Source organism: Chiloscyllium punctatum, chromosome 2, assembly GCF_047496795.1.
Source record: "Chiloscyllium punctatum isolate Juve2018m chromosome 2, sChiPun1.3, whole genome shotgun sequence".
Taxonomy (NCBI): Eukaryota; Metazoa; Chordata; class Chondrichthyes; order Orectolobiformes; family Hemiscylliidae; genus Chiloscyllium; species Chiloscyllium punctatum.
In genome coordinates, this window is record NC_092740.1 from 47,888,094 (window position 1) to 47,912,181 (window position 24,088).

The 24,088-nt window shown below is 41.3% G+C and overlaps 1 protein-coding gene across 1 annotated transcript in view; it reads right to left on the bottom strand.

The window, feature by feature from the left end:
• Nucleotides 1-24,088, bottom strand: part of dhfr (dihydrofolate reductase) — a 42,209-nt gene that overhangs the window by 12,264 nt on the left and 5,857 nt on the right. The window contains exons 3-4 of the mRNA XM_072582309.1: nucleotides 21,504-21,609; nucleotides 12,234-12,360 (exon numbers count right to left, since the gene is read on the bottom strand). Coding sequence (XP_072438410.1) covers nucleotides 12,234-12,360; nucleotides 21,504-21,609 — 233 coding nt within the window. The remainder of the gene's footprint in view (nucleotides 1-12,233; nucleotides 12,361-21,503; nucleotides 21,610-24,088) is intronic.

A 24,088-nucleotide genomic window follows, 5' to 3' on the forward strand; every position in this document is an offset into this window, starting at 1 on the left:
CAGCATCTGATGATGAGCCTTATCACAGGCTCCCAACTGGCTGGATTAGCCCCCACTGCTATCTTGTCCTCTGAAAAGAGACCTTAAGAAGCCAAATGAAGGTGGCGAACTGGCCCAGTGAGACATTCCAGATCCAGCCCGTTGGGGGTTTGAAAGAAACTCCCTCTGTGAAATCGGTGGGTGGGAAAGAGATCAGGTTCTAAAAATAAATGACTGTCACTTTGGAGCATTTCAGTGGCAATTTCAGCTAACAGCTTTCCTTTGATGTTTAATAAGGTTTAAAAGTAAAACCAACTGCGAGCGGAAACACAGCTTCAGACTGACAAATAAAAGTAGCAGTTCTTTTAACTATATCCCACAAAGTCTATTTTTGAAAAGAAAGATGTAGCAATTGCCTGCAATGTGCTCCCATTTAATTCCCTTGCCCTTCAATTTTTAATGTGTACAGGATTTATAAAGAGCATCAGTCATTCTTGAACTGACAAGTGACTATGGAAATCAAGTGAAGTTTCTGCTGTTAAAGAAAAAAATCACTTAGTATTTTTTCAGAGCTTAGGAGGTCAAAGTACTGTCTAAAATGCAAATTAAAAACATAACACCACAAGATATAGGAGCAATGTAAGACCACAGAACTTGTCAATTCTGCTTCACTATCCAATATAATCATAGCTGGTTGTGCGTTTCAACTTCACTTTCCCATCTGCTCCCTGTGACTCTGGAGGCAATTCTGTCCATCTCAGTTAGAGGCTATGGTTAAGATAGCATGAGGCACTTGCCTTTATCATGGAATAAAAGAGGAGGGAAATTATTTTGAAACTACACAGGACTTTGGTTAGGTCACAGCTGAAGCACTGAGTGCAGTTCTGGTCAGATCAATGTGATTGCACTGGAGGGGGTGCAGTGGAGATTCACTAGGATGGAGCAGTTTAGCCAAGAGAGGCTGGATAAATGCATCCTTCTTTAAATATGGACAAGCAATTTACAGAGTGTTCCAAGTGTCGTAGAGTCATGCAGCATAGACCTTTTGGACCTCCTCATCCATGCTGACCAGATTTCCCAAACTAAATGAACTCCATTTGCCAGTGTTTGATACATATCCCTCTAAACCAACCATATTCATGTACTGGTCCAAATGTCTTTTAAAATGTTATCACTGTACCTGCATCTACCACTTCCTCTGGCAGTTCATTCACCATATGAACCAGCCTCTGAGTGGAAAAGTTGCCCCTTAAATCTTTCTCCTCTCACCTTAAACTCACACCGTCTAGTTTTGGACTCTCCTACTGAGGAAAAGACCGTGGCTATTCACCTTATCCACGTGCTTCACGATTTTATAAACCTCTATAAAAAGGTCACCCATCAACCTCTAACGCTGCAATGAAAAAATTCCCAGCCTACCTGGCTTCTTCTTATAACTGAAAACTTCTAATCTCGGTAACACTCCTGTAATACTTTTCCTCACCCATTCCAAAACAATATTCTCTCTCATTCAATTAATACAAAACCAAAGTCTTGTAACAAGAAAGTTACACAGCTAGTTAAATATGAAGAAGCAATTTCCGACATTACAAGGACTACGGGGTGGGGGGAGTGAACCCACACTGGAGCCTGTCCTAGAAAACATTCTGGGAATGAGGGTCTGCTTTTCCTTCTGGGTCATGTTCTGACTAGTAATGGTCAAATACAGTGGGCAGTTCCTGGCTGGCTGCTTTTCAGCTGGGCTTTAAGTATGGTTCCAATGATGTGATGGTGGCGACTCTGGCCAACTAGCTCCCTACCATTTGACTCTCAATCATCAGTAAAGTGATGGAAGATGTAGTCAATAATGCTATCAAGCAGCACCTGCTCAATGACAAATAGTTTGGGTTCCGCAAAGGCCATTCAGCCTCTAACTCAATTACAGCCTTGGTTCACAAATGCACAAAACAGCGGACTTCCAGAGGTGAGGGGAGTGTGACAGTCCTTGACATCAGGCCTGCATTGGACCAAGAGTGGCATCAAGAAACTCTAGCAAAACTGAAATCAATAGGTATTGGGGGCAAACTCCCTGCTGACTGGAGTCATACCTGTCAATTAGGACAATGACCATGGTTATTATAGATCAGTCACCTCAGCTTCAGGCCATTTCTGCAGGAGTTCCTCAGGGTAGTGCCCTGGTCCTAACCACCTTCATCAATCCCTCCATCAAAAGGTCTGAATTGGAGATGCTCACTGATTATTGCACAATATTCAGCACCATTTGCAACTCCTTAGATACTGAAGCAGTCCATGTTGAAATACAGCAAGGTCTGGACAATATCCAGACTTGGACTGACAAGTGGCAAATAAATTCATGCCACAACTAATGCCATCAGGGAGAAGGTACAGAAGCCTGAAAAAACACACACACACACACACACACACACACCAGCCCTTCTGAAACAGTTTCTACCCAACTGTTAGAATACTGAATGGACTCAAATTCTTAACATGCACCTGTAGCTGTGTTGTTGTTGCTGTTTACCTATTTTTATTTATCTGTGCTACTTAACCCTGTGGTCTGCCTCTATAGCTCACAAGACAAAGCTTTTCATTGTGCCTCGGTACATGCAACAATAAATTCAATTCATTACCATCACCGAATCCCCCACGATCAACATTCTGGTGGGGGTTACCATTCACCAGAAACTGAACTGGACTTGCTCCATTAACAATGGCTACAAGAGGTTAGAGGCTCGGAAGACTGCTGAGAGTCACTCATCTCCTGATTCTCCAAAGCCTATCCACCATCTGCAAGGCACAAGTCAGGAGTGTGAAGGAATACTCCTCACTTGCCTGGATGAGTGCATCTTCAACAGCACTCAACAAGCTTTACATTGCTCAGCCTGCTTGATTGGCACCAAGGATCCTTAGAAATTCACCAAAAATCCTTCAACAGCACCACCAAACCCTACGATTTCCATTTAGAAGAAAAAAAGGCAGCCTCCAAGTTCTCCTCTAAGCCACTCACTATCCTAACTTGGAAATATTCCCATTCCCTCACTACTGCCAAGTCAAATCCTGGAATTCCCTCCTCAAGGGTATGGTGGATCAACATACAGCAGGTGGACTGTGGTGGTTCAAGAAGGCAGCTAATCACCACCTTCACAAGAACAACTACAGCAGGCAATAAATGCTAGTCTGCCAGTGATGCCCAAGTCCCAAAAATGAAAAGAAGGAAACCAAAAAAAAAAAGAGCTAAAAGTGATCAGAGAGTATGCCATGCTATGAGCTTACAGACTGCGATTGAATACAATTCTGCTGCTGATGACCCAGAATGCCTCATGGATGCTACATCTATTTAAAATCTACCCAATCTAGCACAGTGATAGTGCCACCCAACATGATGGAGGGTATCCTCAATGTGAATAGAGGACTTTGACTCCACAACAACCATGTGGTGGTCAGATCTAACAATATGGTCATGGACAGATGCATTCGCAGCAGGTAGACTGGTAAGGAGGAGATAAAGTAGGATATTACATTGTGTAGATTTCCTCGTCACTTGCCATAGACCCAATTTAGATGCCAGATTTTGTAGGATTGTCAGCTCAGTCTGTAGTGGCAGTACTGAGGTATTCTGGATTCAGTAGTGATGTAACCATGTCATTCAATAGACACCAAAAGTCCCTCATTTCAAGTATGCTCTCTGTACTGTTGCCACGTTCTGTCCTTTTCCCAAGGGTTGTTTAACATGGAAGAGTACTGATTCAGCAGATTGGTTGGAGGGCAGTAAATGGCAAAAGTAGACTTTCTTGCCCATGTTTGACCTGACACCATAACGACGAGCATGTCTTTGACCAAATAATAACTTGCAGTAAACAATGAGGTGCTGGAGGCAAAGGGTTAACGAGGTGAAAAACATCCATTGTGTAATGCCAGATGGCTTAGTCTTTACTATTGATGCTCGCTGATTGTAATGGTCACCCAAGCAATATAGATGTTGCTTTATTTGGATGCTGCTCCCGGTTAGTGACTATATAATTACTTAAGAATCTGCTGTTCGAGAGAAGACCAAGAACTCATGTCTGTGCACATAGGTGTTCATTCTCTCTCCCTCCAGGGCTCCAAAGCTGAAGGAGGTAAAGCCATACTGTGTCTCGGAGTGTTTGCTTCGAATGATAAGGGCATAGGGAAATGGGACGACAACAGGAGTGAGCAAGTTGGGCCTGTAATCAAGGGCGATTAGAAGAACAACCACACAAGATTTATAGGGGCTTTACAGGGTAGAGATAGTTTCCCCTTGTGGGAGGTTGTAGAACCAGACAGCATAAATCTCAGAAAATGGGGTCATACATTTAAGGCAGAGATGAGGAGGAATGTCTTCCCTCAGTGGGCAATGAAGCTGTGGAACTGTTTAGGCTGGGTAACCGAGTCTATTCAAAGTTGAAATGGACAGACTTTTAATCAATAAGAGAATCAAGGATTATGGGGATACAACAACAAAGTCAAGTTCAATTAGGAGATAAGCCAAGATGTAACTGAATAGCAGAGCAGACTTGAAGGGCGAATAGATTACTTCTGCTCTTACACATCGTGGTCTTAAATTTGATACAACTGAGTGGCTTGCTGAGCCATTTCAGAGGCAGTTAAGAGCCAACCACATTAGTTCACCTGCAGTTCTGAAGTGGTCAACTGTGGCATGGATTTGCAGTACAAATGGTCTGATCATACAAAGAATTCAACAGATTCCTCCATTTGCTGCTTTATTATAGTTTTGGATCATGGATTGCTTGCAACCAAACTATAGAGTGACTGACACTGGATGTATGTCGTGTATGGTGCTAGTAAAGGAATGGACAACGATTCAATGATAAACTCCAAAGGTCACAGTCTGTTGTATTTACTCATGAACATCAAGAATTAAAGTTAGTGATTTAGCAGATTATAGTTCATGAGCCAAAGACTAGAAAAATTAGAGAAATGAGGTCATTAGCTTTCCCTACATTGATACTGATAAAAATGTAATTAGATACATGAATATACACTCACAAATAAGATGCATGCACTTAAAAATATGAAGAGGATTGATTTTTAATATAGCTACCTTACTTACTTAGTTGATGGTAATTTCATTAAGGCTGTACACAACAATCAAAGCTGCATTTGAGTTTATTCTTTTTCAAGAGTCCCTTTGAATCAAAGGGGAAAAAAGAAGCCTACTGAGATGCAGCAAGATTTCATATAAATACAAGATAAAAGCAAACTTCAAGTGTAATCATGTTTATTCCATAACCTTATCACAGGTCTAATTGAAATAAAAGTCATTTCTTAGATATGCCAAAGGAATGGGGTATTGCAGGCATAAGGTAAAAACAATGACTGCAGATGCTGAAAATCAAATACTGGATTAGTGGTGCTGGAAGAGCACAGCAGTTCAGGCAGCATCCAACGAGCAGCGAAATCGCTGCTCGTTGGATGCTGCCTGAACTGCTGTGCTCTTCCAGCACCACTAATCCAGTATTGCAGGCATAATTTCCCTCTTCCCAGAAAGACAGAAGGGGATAAGCCCAGTGACCAGCAGTGCTGAAGAAACTTTTAAAATAACTGGGACAAGAATGAATAATAATTGAAAGTCAACATGGATTTGTTACAGACAACTTCTAAGGTTTCTGGGGGATAAAACAGAGCAATGAAGGAAATATGACTGATATTTTGTATAAGAATTTTCAAAAACAGTATAATAAAGTGGCACAGACATGTTAACAAAATTAAAGCCCCTGGAATTAAAGGGAGAGAGACACAGTTTGAATGCTAAATCACCTAAGGGGTAGAACACAGTAATACCTCCAGGATTTTTTTCATTAATGTCAGGACCTGAGCCTGAGTGGATAGGAAATACAGTTCAAAATCTCCAGATGACAAAACTCAGACGTGGATAGTAAAAGACTGTCCAATGCATTACCTGAAAAAAAAAGGTGTTGGAAGCCAAATCAATACCTTGTTTCCACCCCCCCCCCCTCAAATGAGAACTGGTAAGCCTTTGATGGGATATAATTTACAGGGCTCAATACGTGTTGCATCATTCCAAAATTTCAAGCATGACTCACTAGTGCACTACAAGATTTCAAGGACACTGATAACAGGTTGGAAATATCGAAGTGGACCTTTCCAAAAGGTTTATACATACCATTTCTAATTAGTGCTTATCTAAACCTATACGTATACACTTAGAAGAATCAACAGAAACAGTTTTAGATTAAGTAATAGTGAAAAAGCAGTCTGAGGGCAATAAAGAGCCCAGGAACTAATGCATGATGCACATCAGAAACCTGCCAGAATACATGATACTTCCACCCACCTGTAATTTTAAAACTCACTCTCCACAGATATTGCCAGACCTACTTTTCAGAATATTTCCAGAATTTTCTGGGTTTTTTTCTTCCCAGACTTTCAGCATTTGCTGTGTTTTACTTCAGCATTGATGCTTTTTGGGTTGTTGTTGTTCAGTTATAATCCAAATAATTTTCACAAAGACTTTAAAATTGAAATATTCAAAAGAATTGTGCAACTGTTATCTCATCATGGCCAGGGTATGAATTGCTGCAAGGACCTTTTGAGCCATAATAAAATCAGGTGTAAAAGATTACACAACATACAGCAAATTAAACAGGGGCATACTGACACTACAATAATAGACGATATCAAAGTGACTTACCATAGTTGCTGACAAGATCAGAGAGTAAATTACAAAAATGCTAAATCCTTTTATCTCAGTTTAAAAAGACTATTGGTCTATTGAGGCACTGTTTTCTACTGAAGCCTGGGAGTTTTAAATTGCCGATTAAATCTAGGCTTGAAAATAAAAGACATTTTGAAGTCTCAATTTAAAAGCATCACCTTTGTATTGAGCTAGTGCAATTTAAAAAGAAATTGGATATTGGATCAGAATCTGTTACATGCAACATAATTTATACACCCTGGCTGACAATATAAGAATGGATTGGGAAAAAAAATGTATTCAATTCACCAAATACTAACAAACAGAAACCAAACAAACTAATAGGGAGAGGTTGAATAGGCTGGGGCTGTTTTCCCTGGAGCATTGGAGGCGTAGGGGTGACCTTATAGAGGTTTATAAAATCATGTGGGGCATGGCTAGGATAAATAGACAAAGTTTCTTCCTTGGGGTGGGGGAGTCCAGAACTAGAGGGCATAGGTTTAGGGTGAGAGGGGAAAAGATATAAAAGAGATCCAAGAGGCAAATTTTTCATAGAGAGTAGTAGGTGTATGGAACGAGCTGCCAGAGCATATGGTGGAGGCTAGTACAATTGTAACATTTAAAAAGGCATCTGGATGGGCATATGAATAGGAAGGGGTTGAAGGGATATGGGCTGGGTGCTGGCAGGTGGGACATCTGGTTGGCATGGACAAGTTGGACTGATGGCTCTGTTTCTGTGCTGTACATCTCTATGACTCTATAAACTCAAGTCTATAGTACAGAGACTACTATGATGCTCCCAAGTATCTAATAATCTTTTACTATGTTATTAATCTTTTACTACCTACTCTTAATGAGATATTTGAGATTTTAAAACCACCAATTATCATTAACCATTCTTCTCAACATTAGCAGCACTGGTGTGTGCTGGCAAGAAACCCAGCAGCCAAATGGCACATACAGCAGTTCATTTCCAGATTGCTCCAACAAACCTCAATTCAGGATGGGTGGTGGTAGAGTTAGAAATCACTTCAAAATGTTCCTTATGTATAAAGGAAAGGTGCTCCTGAATGTGATACAGTGGCCAGCTAGAGGTTCATTTATGCCGAGGTTAACATTGAGTGAATACAGCAAGTCCCCACTTCATGTTTTGTTTCAAGAAGTTAATAGCAATGGGGGCAGCACAGTCAGAAGAATACACAAGTTCTCTGCTGCAAAATCAAAGTCCCAAAAGCTGACAGGCCTACCTGTGCAGGTCACTCAATACCCACATTAGGAGAGTAACTTTTTTTTAAAAAACCATTTCAAACAGTTACATTTATTCATTGTTATATTTAAGATTTTACTTTATAAGAGGTTATTTTGCTTATGAATGTAAGTATTTAGAAATATCCAGCATTTCAACACAAGTTTTTGTGCTCAAGTATATAATTCATATAGCTTATAAATATTTAGTGATTTATCTTTTGAAGCTGTTTCTGCTAGGAATGCACATTACTGCATTTTAATCAAATAAATCAATTCTTGTTTTTCTGTGATTGTCAGGAATGCAACCAAACTTTGAATGTTGTAAGTTGCATGGAGTCCTCCTTTAAAGTTGAGAAATACAAGTGACATTTTCTTTGGGCACCTGGTTAGGTCACAGCTGGACAATACTGTGCACAATTTCAGTCACAACATCCTTGAGAGGGTCAAGTAGGCCTTAAGGTAGTGCAGTGTATGATCAGCTGAAATGATATTCAAACTGCAAGGGTTATGTTACCAAGACAGATTACACAAATTGGGGTTGTATTCCCTAGAATTCAAACAAACAATCAAGGAACAAGTATGTAGGATTGAGTTTATTTTTCAATAATTAGTTGTAATTTAGTTACGTATAATGATTAAGCAAGGTATTAACATCAAGGTATTATTGTATGTGGTTTGTTAAATCGACTCAGATAACAAACTCAAATGGTGGAGGAGATTAACTTTTATGCTTGCTTTACTACAGGGCAAATGTTTGTATGCTTTTGGAAGAGTATGGAACAAACTGCGAGAGGAAACAGAGGAGGTGGGTACAATTACAAAAACATTTAAAATGCATCTCAATTGGTATATGAATAGGAAGTGTTTGGAGGGATACAGGCCAAATGCTGGCAAATGGGGCTAGGTCAGATTGGGATGTCTGGTCAGCATGGACGAGTTGGACCAAAGGGTCTGTTTCTGAGTTGCATGACTAAATGTGAAACCACTTTGAAAATGTGAACCAGCTTTACGTTTCAATGGACAGCTCTATCCAAAACGGGCTTTTCTTAACCTTTAAAGCCATTTTAAGTTACAGTTACTTTCTTTTACAAGTATATAACAGGCAATTTTAATCAATTTTTTTTTGTTGGAACAACTTGTACTCATTATTTTTAGTCAACTTGTTTCAGGTACCAGCAGTCACTGTGAAGCCATTAACAAATGGTTACATTATCTTAACAGAAGACGAGAAAAGCAATAATGGAAAGGATACTCCCACACATGGCTGACTCACTAAAATGTCAGCCAAGAGATGAAAGGAAATTACATCAGTAAGATGACTATTACCCTTAAGAAATCAATCTGAAACTGGAGATACACCATCTAGCCAACCCGAGATTGGTCAAATGCTGCTCTTGCGTTAGCAAACCAGAGTCCACGGTGCCATTGACAAAGCAGTAGTTACGCCTAGCAAGGGTTAATAAGCAGTAACCCATAGCAGTCAGGCTCATAATAAGAAAAGATCAAAGAACTTCAGTCAATAAAACAAGAGACAAGCACCAAGTCAGTCACAAGTTAGAAGCTGGACCATCTTAATAAATACAATGGAATGGTACTTAATAAATTGTAAACTATGTGAAAACACTTGTACCTGGAATATAGTGTATTTTTAAACTAATCAGGATTGAAAAAGACCCATCTAGAAATTGGTCTAGATTTGTAACTGACTCCGAGGTTTAGGGTGAGAGGGTAAAGATATAAAAGAGACCTATGGGCAACTTTTTTTTTTACACAGAGGTTGGTACGTGTATGGAATGAGCTGCCAGCAGAAGTGGAGGAGGCTGGTACAATTGCAACATTTAAGAGGCATTTGGATGGGTATATGAATAGGAAGGGTTTGGAGGGATATGGGGCGAGTGCTGGCAGGTGGGACTAGATTGGGTTGGGATATCTGGTTGGTATGGACGGGTTGGACTGAAGGGTCTGCTTCCATGCTGTACATCTCTATGACTCTATGACCTACAACTAAAATTAAACTGAACACCTCAAATCTTACAACTGGATTAAATTTAAGATATTAAAGGAGAATTGAAAGTAGATATAAAAGCAGTTTCCATTCACTCGGCTGTCAAAGATTAATGGTGTATAGTTTGAAAACTGGATCCAGACTATTCAGGGAAGGCAGGTCCTTCCACAATAGGAAACAATCTTTAGACCCTGTAAAGTGGTAAATTTTGGAATTCTCTTCCACAACAAAGCTGGACCAATTAACTTTGAATCAGAGATTCAAAAACAGAAGTATCAAGGATATAGGACAAAGAATTAGACTACCAATCAGCAATGATCACTTTCAAATAGAAAGCAGAAAGTTAACAGATAGCAGCAAGATTTAAACCCTGAGAAGTTGCTTCAGTGAACAGACCAGTGTGTTAGTGATAGAAAAGTTGGGTTTAAGAGAATTAAGTCATTGATGATGGAGGTGGCGGAGCAGACTGCAGCCAGGCTCTGGAACCCACGGCCCATCCACTTTTCTTATCTTTTTATTTTTATGTTAGCTTCTACTTATGTTCGGAGGGGAACTTGGTGATTGCAGCATCAACGAGGAAGGCGGCTTTGTCGGGGTCCAGAGCGTGGTGGCAGCTGGTGAGCCCAGAGTGGGATTCTGGTGGTGATGGCAAACAGACAGCTGGTGGAGGGGCAGGCACAGGGACCCAGCAGTGGCTGCTACATTGGCAGAGGCAAATGTTGGTGAAGTAGGCCCCAGGGCAAAAGGTGGCACTTGAGGAGCAGTGACTTCAACATTGGTTGGATCTGGCACTAGCAGCAGTGGAAGGGTTACGGACACTCAGCCATATCTTGCTATTTTTTCAAATTATTCTTAAACTATTCAAAATGGTACAGGATCATGGACATTGGAAGCTTTGCACTGTATTTTTCACTGTAAAATACAAGTGACAATAAAATCACTTCATTCATTCAAATTAATGGATTTCTTCCAGACAGTAACGAATGTCTTGCTCACCTATCAAGGTGAGCAGCAAGTACTCCATTATACTCTTGACTTGAGCCTTATTACGTAGAGATGGGCTTAGGAAATTAAGTCTTCAAGCAGTCATGGTGTTAACTTCTGGTAAGTGGTAATTCCTAGTATACTGATGATAAATATCATTGTGTTGTGTTAGAGAGTTCATAAAGTGGCATCTAATCCTTGGTCACATTAAAGGCGAATATTCAGGTTCAGACATGACTTAGTCGAGAGACATTAACTTACATTAAAAGCCATTAACATTAGAGTCTAACATTCTGGAGTGGGGACACCAAAAGAAAACAGACAGTGAGACAGCAAAATTGCCATTCAGATTGGCAATTCTAGAAATGCCTTGAATGCTCTGAAGGTACAGATTAAAATTTCACCACAGCAACTGACAGAATTGAAATCTGCTCCATTATGGCGAACATGAAACTTCCATAAATTGTTGTAAACACTCCCAGGCTCACTAATGTCCATCAGGGTAGGAAATGTGCCATCCTCACTTGGTTTGGCCTACATGCACACACGTGATTCCAGACCCACAACAATGTGGTTCACTTCTAAGTGAGCCATGTAATGATCTAGCAATCAATTCTCAAGGGCCACGAGGGACACGTAATAAATGCTGGCTCTTACAGTGACATCCACATCTCATGAAATAATAAAAATATATAGTATAAGCAGTGTGATTTATGGTACACTAAGGACAGGGAAACCTGTGTAATAAACACTAGCATCACCCGAGGGGCACACTGTTTTCACTGCCTGTGTGGGTGCCAGCTCTGTCTCCCAAAATCAGCCCCCAAACATGGACCGCCCAGTCCTTGTGATTTTAGCTCTCACTGTAAGGAGCTCCATTACACTTGGCAAATGTTTCCACACATTATTGCCAATTCCAGCAAAAACATTTGTCTTTCAAGTTAGGTGACACTAAAGTCACCAGCCTATGAACCCAATAGAAGAGGAGAGTAACTTAGCTAAGACTGCAAATGTCATCCCCAAAGACTGATAAAGGGTAGAATTTAACAATATTGTAGAATCCAGAGAGAAAGAAAGATTGATCTGATTTTTCCCTGTATTAGCTCTTTGAAGGAGCAAGCTAATTCGTCACACTCCTCTGCTCTATACCTTAGCCCTGCATTTCTTTTTCCCCCCCTTTTCTAATGGAAAAATTAGCTTCAGATTTGTGGCAAAAAATTTGAATGCCTATCCTTCCAGCCAGTGAAAGATTTTACTGAAACTTCCGAACCATTACTATTCTAAATTGCAAACAGATAAGCAAGTTTTACATCGTACCTTGTAGAGGCTGCTCCCACCTATTATCCACACAAGATCCACTTTGTCCTGCAGCTCTGGTGAATCCAGGTGAACAAGTGCTGACTCCAGATCACGTGCTAGGTAATTCGCTCCTTTTGGCAGCTCCCTGAGAATCACAACAAATAGCAATGATTTACTTTCATTCATGGAAAGGCAGTGCCACTGCTTGAATGGTTATTAAATACTACAAGAATGACAGTTTAAAATTGGGGAAAAGTGTTTTGCACAGTGAGTGGTATTGCAAGCGTGCAGGATAATGGGGATAAGGCAGGAGAATGGTCTAACTGGTTGGCTGGCACTGTTGCCTCACAGGGACCTGGGTTCGATTCCACCCACTGGCGACTGTCTTTAGATTTTGTACATTCTCCCCATGTCTGCGTGGGCTCCCTCCGAGTGCTCTGGCTACCCCCGACAGTCCAAAGATGTGCAGGTCAGGTGGATAGGCTAAGCTAAATTGCCCTGTAGCGTCCAGGGTGTGCAAGTTGGTGGATTAGCCATGGTTACAGGGATATGAATGGGCTGCTGTTCGAAGGGTCAGTGTGGACCCAATGGATGGAATGACCTGCTTCCACACTCTAGGGATCCTATGATCACTCTACAGAAGACAGCATGGACTCAACTGGTCACTTCTGTGTTATAATGAATTGATGACAGATTTGTTTTCCCTTTCTCAGTTAATTCAGTAAATCACTGATTTGTCATAAGTAATGCATCCAAAATGTTTGGATAATAGAGAAAAGGTAGTGATGTAGTGCTGATATCACCGAGTTAGTAATCCAGTAACATTATTAGTAATCCAGTGCTCAAGCTAATATTCTGGACATATGGTTTGTATCCCAACACGGCAGACTGTGAAATTTGAAGTCAGTAAAGTCTTGAATAAAAAGCCAGCCGGACAGCGACCGAGTCATCACTGTTGATTGACAAAAACTCATTTGATTCACTAATTTCTTTTAGGGAAGACCACCTGCTATCCTTATCTGGTCCGTCCTCCAGGTGACTCCAAACCCACTGTTATGCCATCTGAGCGATTAGGGATCGGCGATAAAAGCTGGTGACACTCTAATCCCATGAAAATTACATACTGCAAATGAACGGATATACAACACTGCCCAAAACCCAAGTGAGGACAAAGTCTGACAAAAATGCATCAGTCTGCTTCGTTTCATTATGTACAGAAACGTTTTTTTTTACAAAAAGTCTTTTCACCAGATTTGACAACTGAGGGATGAGTGACATGAAGCTTGGAAGTAAAACAGAGGATTGGGGGTTGGTGCTTTCCTTTTTTTAAAAAAAAGCATATCCCACCTGGCTAACAGGCTGCTAAGAAACTGAGCAATCCAGACTTTTTAGTGTTAAAGAATCCCAATTCCCTTCTGACTGGCATTACCACCCACAAACGTGAAGCTATGTTGCCAATGGCTCATTTGCATCAATTGCAATTTCCTCCATTATTTGCATTCACCAACCTACATTGCTTACAAACCCTCATCTGAGATTTCAAAGCCCTCCATGGCCTGAGCCCTCCACATAGATGTAATCTCTTCCAAACTTCAGAGTGACTTGGACTCCTGCATTTACAAGTTCTCGTGCAACTGAAGGAGGACATGTGCATTCTGGTATGGATCCAACTCAGCATTGTTGATTTCACAGGGGTTTTGCCCAAGCACAAATGCAGCTGGCTTGAAGTAGTGTAGGATTGAGCAAAATTCCCCATCATCTAAAACAATGAACAAGATCCTGGACTTTTCCAATGGGCAGACGTCTCAGCTCAGGTCTCAACAAATACACACAGCCAGAATTATTTCAGTCTGGGACTATTGTTCAATCTGGAATTCCAATGTAATTCTCCACGCCAAGAGAGCAAATCAACCAGAATTAACATTCTAGACTGAAACTAACTTTTATAACTCGGGCTACTCAACATAAGAACATTTATAGATTCTGGAAATTCAACTTCAAATCAGAACCCATTCACACTTACTCTTAACCATCAGGAAGTGAACTGACCTGAAAAGGGAACACCAGAAACACAATAGAGAACACAGATTTGAGAGGAGATAATGGACCACACAATCTGTACATCTGCCAGGTCTGGTCTCACCAAGGAGAGCCTTTTTCAACAGCAAGCTCCTGCACTTACAGTTTCCCCACAGGCTCTAGCCCCATTAAGCAGCTTCAGAACCAAGAACCACACAGGCTGAACAGAGAAGTTGAATAAAGAACATCATTGCAACAAAGGACATTCGAGACACACAGGCGGGGGATTTTTCTTTACTATCCAAAGAGCTTCCACACGCGTTGGTTCCGAACAGAGAGAACTGATGGCATGAACCTCAACAGCCTTCAACACAATTTAAAAAAAAAATTTGAACTGCAAATTCCTCACTGGTGAGCTGAAATTCCTTAGACTCTAAAGTTTCCAACCAAGCTAGCTGGGAGGGGAAGGTGGGTGCTGACAGTGCAGGAACTCCAAAGCTAGAAAGTCTGATTAAAATTTTTGTGATTAAAATTGGTGTTTAACTTCAAAGAGTGTTTAATCTGCATTTAAATTAATATTGATGTGGAGGTGCCGGTGTTGGACGGGGGTGGACAAAGTTAAAAAAAAAAATCACACAACATCAAGTTATAGTCCAACAGGTTTATTTGGAAGCACTAGCTTTCAGAGCTCTGCTCCTTCATCAGGTGGCTGTGGAGCAGGATCATAAGACACAGAAACATCAGCTTTTAAATAAAACCTTAAATTATCTCGAGAATGGGACTTAAAAGTAGTTCTGGGATTTATATATCAATGCACCAAAACCTGCAAACCATTCTAAAAGATGAAAGACTTCACAGCAATCTAGATTTGTTTGATTTATCATTTCAGTTGCATGTCACAGTGATTTTTTGCTATAAATTCTGTGTCTGATTATCCTGCTCTACAACTACGTGATGAAGGAGTAGCGCTTTGAAAGCTGGTGCTTCAAAATAAACCTGGACTATAACCTGGTGTTGTGTGATTTTTAACTTTAAATTAATAGTGTATTTAATTACTCCCCTCTGCATATTCGATTGTGTCAAGTTTCACTGTTTATTACATTTGCCTTTATTTCTTGTATTATACTTACCTTTTTGTATTTAAATAAACATAGATCCTTTTGCCCTGAAACATCGGTCTACTACCTCCATTTCACATTCCCCAAGTAAGTCCCTGAACCAGAGATCTGGAGGTGATTTGAACTACCTAAAAAAATCAGCAAATTACTGACTGCAAACCAGCATCCTATAGAAGGGCACTATCATTTGTTTTATGATTCTTTAAATCAATCAAATCAAGAAAATGTAGCAGAGGCATTGCTGGCAGAATTTCTCCAGCATACTGACGTCACAGATACATAGCCCAGGTCTCACTGCAATACTGGAGTGTAGTGACAACTGTCAAAAAGAGTGTGGCGCTGGAAAAGCACAGCCAGGCAGGCAACAGAGGAACAGGAGAGTCGACGTTTTCATCAGCCCTTCATTCCTGCTCTCCTGCTCCTCAGATGTTGCCTGACTGGCTGTGCTCTTTCAGCACTACACTGACTCGGATCCCCAACATCTGCAGTCCTCAGGTTTTCTCCCTTTGTTGACAACTGCTCTGCCCAATAAGACTCATGTTGACTTGCAGAAGCCTTTGTTGTCAACACTTGTGGGCATAACCTTTCGCAGGTTGAGCTGGCACAGTTGATCCAGTGTTGAATCTGTTCTTCAATGGTAGTCTTTTGAGTGGTGACTGTCAAGGTAGGTGAAGTGGTCAACATATTCCTGAATACGGACGACATCCTCGCAAATTAGTGTGGCTATAGACAGGAGCATCTGACCTGGTTTTCGTTGTCAAACAAATTCTAGGCAAAATGTTGAGAATGCCACCAGGAAGTTCTTATTGTAATTTGTTGACCAAAATTAAACCAGCAAATATTAAGACTGTAGAGATTATGGTCAAGAGATCTAAATTTTCAAGAAAGCTCACAAGGTGGCATCTGCACCATGATATGACATGACTCTAGCTGCGTCTGTGCCAAAACGAAGTGCAATGAGGACTGCAGATGCTGGAGATCAGACTGGAGGAATGTAGTGCTGGAAAAGTACAGCCGGTCACACAGCATCGGAGGAGCAGGAGAATCGACGTTTGGGCAAAAGCCCTTCATCAGGAATGAGGCTGAGCTGAGGGGGTGGGGTGGGGGTGGGGCTGGGGGAGGAAAGTAGCTGAGTGCGCGATAGGTAGATTGGGTAGTGGTGGTGGGGGGGGGGGGGGAGGAACAAAGTGTAATGGTGACAGGTTGGAGGGGAGGGTGGGCAGATAGGTGGGAAGGAACATGGACAGGTAGAAAAACGGTCATGAGGATGGTGCCAAGTTAGAAAGGTTGGGACTGGCATAAGATGAGGGGAGGGAAAATGAGGAAACTGGTGAAGTCCACATTGATGCCGTATGGTTGGAGGGTCCAGAGGCAAAAGATGAAGCATTCTTCCTCCAGGAGTCAGGTGGTTAGGGAGTGGTGATGGAGGGGACCCAGGACCTGCATGTCCTTAGCAGAGTGGGGGGGGGGGGGGAAAGTTGAAGTGTTCGGGCACAAGACAGTGGGGTTGGTTGGTGAGGGTGTCCCAAGACAAATATCTCAAATTTATCTCATACAGAAACTCTGTCTGTCTGTGAATGGTGCCAAAATACAACTCCTACAATCGACCCAGATCCTAACCCTTTGTACACCCTTCATTCTAACTGCTCCACTATCGATGGCAGTGTTTCCAGATCTGCCAAAACACTCATCAGGCAAGAACTGGATTGTATTAGTGTCTGTGCTCGATACAGTTATAGACAGAATGTACACTCAAAGTTCTGATTCATAGAAGAGTGGACATTTGGGTCAGCTATAGTTCAAACTAACATTGAAACAATGCTGTATGCATGCAAAGGTGGCTCTCAACAGTTACTCTGGATTCTACCATTGGATATATTTATCCAACCAGCTTTCAAGCAAGAGTGAGCAGAAAGCTGAAAACCTCAGCTTTGGTGTAACATTAAGTTAACATGAAATTACTGGGATTCAAAACTGTAGTCTGGTGCATCTCACACCTACCCAAGCAGAGAGGGGTGGGGTCACTTACCAGTCTGAGAACCGATGTCCAAATGTGTGTTTATTACGTCAGAGTTATACAGCATAGAAACAGACCCTTCAATCCAATGTGTCCATGCTGACCAGCCATCCTTTCTCCTACCCCTCACTGCAGGATGTTGTGCCATTGCAGACACACACACACAAAGTTCAAATGTAGCTGCCTAACATCATCTAGGAAAACTTTAAGTGTCGCATATTTTAAACTGCATCTGCAGGACTAAAGTTACTCTCTCATTTGGTAAAGGCCAAGATTTCTTTATTCTAATGCAGCTGATTTTAAAATCTCTCCCCACTCACACCTAAACAATAACAAACAGCACCTAACTATTGTTACTTCAAATCGATCCAGAAAGATCAGTGTGGAATGGCTCACCATGAGCATAACCTGTACCTGTGAACATAAAACAAAGCACTTTGTTAACTTTGGGAGATATTCTCAAATCAGGAATATTAGATACCTTACACAATTAGCTTGATTGATTGGGTTTTTTGCCACGTGTACCTAAGTACAGCGAAAAGCTTTACGTGAGAGCTGTTCAGACAGATCACAGAGTGAAAAAAAATGTTGGACAGAGGCATACAGGACACACCACACAGGTCATATGTGAGGCAAGAACACCACTATCAAGATCATCATTTTGAATTAGAAAGTCCATTCATCAGTTTAGTAATGGAGAAGAAGCTGTTCTTGAACCTGCGGTGAGTGTTCAAGCTTCTGCTTGATCGAAGAGGTTGCAGAACAGCATTATTTGGGACAACAGGGATCTTTGATGATGCTGCGGAAAGGCTGCCAACAATGACGTGCAAACAGAGACCATGAATTGAAGGATGGCTTCCGTGATGATCGGGCTGTACAGACAACCTCCTGCAGTTTCTTACAGTCCTGGGCAGTGCAGTTGCTGTATTAGGTGGTTATGCACCAGGACAGTATGCTTTCAATGGTGCATCTGTAAACGTTTCAGGGCCTTATGGACTTATCAAATTTCCTGAGCCACCGAAGGAAGAAATGGTGATGTTGTGCCTTCTTGACCATCACACCTAGGGAGCAAAGTCTAGGACAGGATATCGGTTATTGTCACTCCTAGGAACTTGGGAGTCATAAACATGTACAGCATGGAAACAGACCCTTTGGTTCAACTTGTCCATGCCGACCAAATATCCCAACCCACTCTAGTCCCACCTGCCAGCACCTGGCCCATATCCCTCCAAACCCTTCCTAGTCATATACCCATCCAGATGCCTCTTAAAGTGTTGCAATTGTATCAGCCTCCACCACTTCCCCTGGCAGCTCATACCATACATAGAGATTACTCATGTACTACCCTCTGCGTGAAAACATTGCCCCTTAGGTCTCTTTTATATCTTTCCCCTCTCACCCTAAACTTATGCCCTCTAGTTCTGGACTCTCCCCTCCCACCTGAGGGAAGAGACTCTGTGGGCCACAACCACCTGATGAAGGAGCAGTGCTCTGAAAGCTAGCCCTTCCAATTAAACCTGTTGGACTATCACCTGGTGTTGTGATTTTTTTTATAAACTTTGTACACCCCAGTCCAACACCAACATCTCCAATCTATCCTATTCATGCCCCTCATCATTTTATAAACCTCTATAAGGTCACCCCTTAGACCTAGCCTGTTCAGCCTCTCCCCATAGCTCAAATCCTCCAACCCTGGCAACATCCTTGTAAATCTTTTCTGAACCCTTTCAAGTTTCACATCATCATTCCAATAGGAAGGAGACCAGAACTGCACGCAATATTCCAACAGTGGCCTAACCAATGTCCTGTACAGCTGCAACATGACCTCCCAACTCCTGTACTCAATACTCTGACCAATAAAGGAAAGCATACCAAACGCCTTCTTCACTATCCTATCTACCTGCGACTCCACTTTCAAGGAGCTATGAAGCTGCACTCCAAGGTCTCTTTGTTCAGCAACACTCCCTAGGACCTTACCATTAAGTGTAAAAGTCCTGCTAAGATTTGCTTTCCCAAAATGCAGTATCTCGCATTTATCTAAATTAAACTCCATCTGCCACCCCTTAGCCAACTGGCCCATCTGATCAAGATCGCGTTGCAATCTGAGGTAACGTTGTTCGCTGTCCACTGCGCCTCCAATTTTAGTGTCATCTGCAAACTTACTAACTGTATCTCTTTATATAAATGATTTGGATGCAAGCATAAGTGGCGAACAGTAGTGGACCCAGCACAGATCCTTATGGCACTCCACTGGTCACAGGCCTCCAGTCAGAAAAACAACCCTCCACCACCATCCTCTATCTACCTTTGAGCCAGTTCTGTATCCATATGGCTAGTTCTTCCTGTATTCCATGAGATCTAACCTTGCTAATCAGTCTCCCTTGGGGAACCTTGTCGAATGCCTTACTGAAGTCCATATAGATCACGTCTACCGCTCTGTTCTCAATTCTCTTTGTTACTTCTTCAAAGAACTTGATGCTCTTCACACTCTCAACCACCACGCTGTTGATGTATATTTTTGGAGAAGGGGGAGCCATATCTCCTTTCTGAATTCTGACTCATCATCGTTTGATATCAATCCTATCATGGTGTAGTCAGCAGGCTTGTAGATAACGTTGGTTGGAATTTGGTGACAGTCATGGCTGGAGAGAGTACAGTAGGGGGCTGAGAACACCTCCTTGGAGGGCCCCAGTATTGAGTATTCTCATGGAGAGGGTTGTAATTGTCTATCTTCATCGATTGCAGTCAATGGGCCTTATTAGCTAAAGGCTGCAGCACATCCATTGATTGAAGGGATTGCAACACAACCACAAAAGGTGGATCATTGCAACCAGCACACCCACAAAGCTGGGACAGTTTTCTTCTTGATCTTTTATATTTGTTTAAGCTCAATGACAAAATTTCACAAACTCTGAAATCCACCAGATCGAAACACAGTAGTTTCAAATACTGACCTACAGGATATGAAGTAGATTTTAAAGATACAGATATTTTCTCTTAAAGATCAAAATGATCTCAGTTTCCACTTTGCATATGGTCCTATTTTCTGGGTCTCCTTCTCCTTAAAGAAGATTCATGAAAAACTTGAAAGGTAGTGGAAAATGCATCAATAAACAGGTTTATTAAACAAGAGATAATGTATACCGATTCCTGATGGATTGATCATAAATAGTGATTGCTCTTCATTTTCCTGGGACAGGCAACAGGCCAAGGTTCCTGCCCTTTCTCCAGTTATCCTCTGGAGCTGTACTGAGTATTACATACATGAACATCTGAAACAAAAAATTCTTCTCATCCATCTCTTATCTTTAAGCAGTGACCTCTAGTTTGAGATTCGGCCACTAGAAACTTCATTTTTCACATCCACTTGGGCAAGCAATCCAAGATCTTGTAGTTCAATCAAGTCATCTCTGACTCCTCAAAAACCCAAGCAGATACAAGCCTTGACTGTTCAACTGCTCTTTACAAGACAGCGTGTCCATTCTAGGTCTTAGTCTGACATGTCCTCAGAATTATTTTCTAGGCATCTACATCCTTCCCTTAAATAAGGAAACCTAAACTGCACACTGTGCATTGGAGAGACAACAAATGGAGCACTATGTACAGCTGAAGCAGAACCTCCCTACCTACCCCACAAGAGTAGATAAGGCTTGGATACACTATTGCTTGTATTTCTACAATATGACTGAATAGTTTACGCTTGAATAAACAATACCTGGGCAAGCACCCATGAGCTAGACAATAAGGGGTCAATATCTTCCAGGAAAGAGGGAGGAGCAAAACAAAAACAAGTTAGGCAACAGAGGTTAAAGATAAAATTACACCACATATGTAATTCTCTAAAATGAGGAAAGCTAATTTCATTTTCTCTATGTGGTCAACTAAAATTCAGGATAGAGAGGAGATCTAGAGGTATGCAAGACTAAACTAGCATATAGAACATCGGTTCAATCATGTTAATGCAATTTATATTCTGCATAATTATATAAATTATTCAAAAGCGAATACTCTGAACTTATTCCTCACCTTATCCAAAAGGAAAGATGCAGGCATCAGTGTCTGTGGTAAATCAAATAACGGAAAATACTGCAGCCTCCCTTTACCAGAAACAAATATCACCTTTCAGACACTTACTTCAGTTCTCTGCTTAGTACAATATTTATCCGGTCTTTAAGTGGCCTAAACTTCTCAGGAATAGAGAACCAGGTTTTCCGTCCCATTATGACAGCATTGATTTTCCCTGTTAGAAGGTCAAACACAGCACAGATCACTTTTACAGGACAAAAGTGAGCATATCACAAAGCCCAATAAATACAGTTCAATTCTAGAGAACTAGGCTAGCATTTTGCTCTGCACCAACACAAAGTAGTCTTCACTTTTAAATGTTTTTATATTATACACAACTGAAAGCTTATTCCCAATCACCCAAGGGTTTTTTTTTCACCTATTAACCATCACCAAATAGTGTTTCAAATTGAATAATTCACATGCAAAGACCATGTAGGTAACTATGATTTGGAGGTGCCAGTGTTGGACTGGGATGGACAAAGTTAAAAATCACAACACCAGGTTATAGTCCAACAGGTTTATCTGGAAGCACTAGCTTCCGGAGCGCTGCTCTACCTGAAGGAGAAGCGCTCCGAAAGCTAGTACTTCCAAATAAACCTGTTGGACTATAACCTGGTGTCTAGGTAAAAACAATGACTGCAGATGCTGGAAACCAGATTCTGGATTAGTGGTGCTGGAAGAGCACAGTAGTTCAGGCAGCATCTGAGGAGCAGTAAAATCAATGTTTCGGGCAAAAGCTCCTATAACCTGGTGTCTTATGATTTTTAACCATGTAGGGTAATGCAAATCATCAAAAGATGAGGAAGAGGTAGGGAGAGGGGGGTGGGCAGTGGGGCTAATATGTCTAGACTTTAAAGCCACCCAACAGGCTTGAAACACTTGAACATGGAGTGCCAGGGTCACGCTAATGGTAATAATTGCCCAGTCAATTCACAACAGAATGGATAGAAAGCTAAAAAAAAATCACAACATCAGGTTATAATCCAACAGGTTTAATTGGAAGCACTAGCTTTCAAAACACTGCTCCTTCATCAGGTGATTGTGAAGTACATGTTTGTAAGACACAGAATTTATAGCAAAAGTTTACAGTGTGATATAACTGAAATTATACATTGAAAAATACCTTGATTGTTTGTTAAGTCTCTCATCTATTAGAATGACTATGTCAGTTTCACTTCTTTCATATGTAAAATCGCAAACTTTTGAGAATGTAACTTTTTAAAAAATGAACTTCAACAATTGATGTCAGCCCAGATAACGTATTGAAGGTGTTAGCCCGTGTTCGCTGTCTGTGCCATAATGTTTAGACTGATTCTAATCCAAAAAGTGAATTAACAGAATCTTACTTGGATTCATGCAGTTTTTGAGCAAAGCACAATGTAACTCAAAGTATAAATTCACCCCACAAACGCAAGTGTGTGCGCACGCGCGTGTGTATAGTGTAATGGGGTCACCATAGTGTGACATGAACCCAAGGTCCTGTTTGAGGCTATCCCTGTTTTCACTGCTGCCTTGGAGGATTGTCACCCAAAGGTCCGAGGTAGAATGTCCGACTGGGAGGGAACACTTCTGTCTGTTGATTGTTGTGTGGTGCCCATTCATCCGTTGCCGTCACCTCTGCTCAGTTTCATCAATGTACCATGCCTCAGGGCATCCTTGGCTGCAGTGTATGAGATAGACAATGCTGGCTGAGTTGCAAGAGTACCTACTATGCACGTGGCATAGTTTTCTGGCTTCTGGAAAATACTGGACAACGAAGGGTACCCTGTGGTTGCAGCACATGTCTGTCTCCTGAGGAGGTCATTACAGTTCCTCGCTGTGGCACGTCGGAACTGGTGGCCGATGAGTTGTGCATCATACCTTGTTCTTATGAGATCATCCTGGAGTCTAAACATTATGGCATAGACAGCAGCACACAGCGGGGGCTAATACATTATCCGGGATGACACCAATGATTAAAGTTCACTTGAGAATGTAACTTTTTAAAAAAAGTTTTGTGATTTACATATGAAAGAAGTGAAACTAACATGGTCATTCAAACAGATGAGAGACTTAACATACAATCAAGGTCTTTTTCAATGTATAATTTCAGTTACATCACACTGTAAACTTTTGCTACAAATCCTGCGTCTTACAATTGTGATGAAGGAGCGGTACTCCGAAAGCTAGTGCTTCCATTTAAACCTGATATTGTGATTTTTAACTTTGTACACCCCAGTCCAACATCAGCATCTCCAAATCGTGGATATAAAGCATTGTTCAAAAGTAACAATAAAAGGAAGCTAAGAGGAAATTGTGTAATAGTGACAGTGGCAGAAAAAGAAAGTTAATATTCCATTAATACAATTTTCTCAAATGGGGCAACTGATCATCAGAACAGCTTTGCAGCTACTTGAACCTGTTTTGAATTTCAGTCAGATCATGATCACAAGCCCAATCATCTACCTGTAGCTCCATATAAACGAGGAAAATATTATCCATCTCAGTTTTCAAAGCTCAACTGTTGCAGGATTGACAGTCCTTACAACCGTTCATCGAAACAAGTGCTTCCTGATTTTGTCACTGAAGGTCTTGACTCTAATTTCAAAATCGCCCTGTTCCCATGTTCTTCCAAAGAAAACAGGAGAGTTCCAGAAATGAGGAAAGATTGG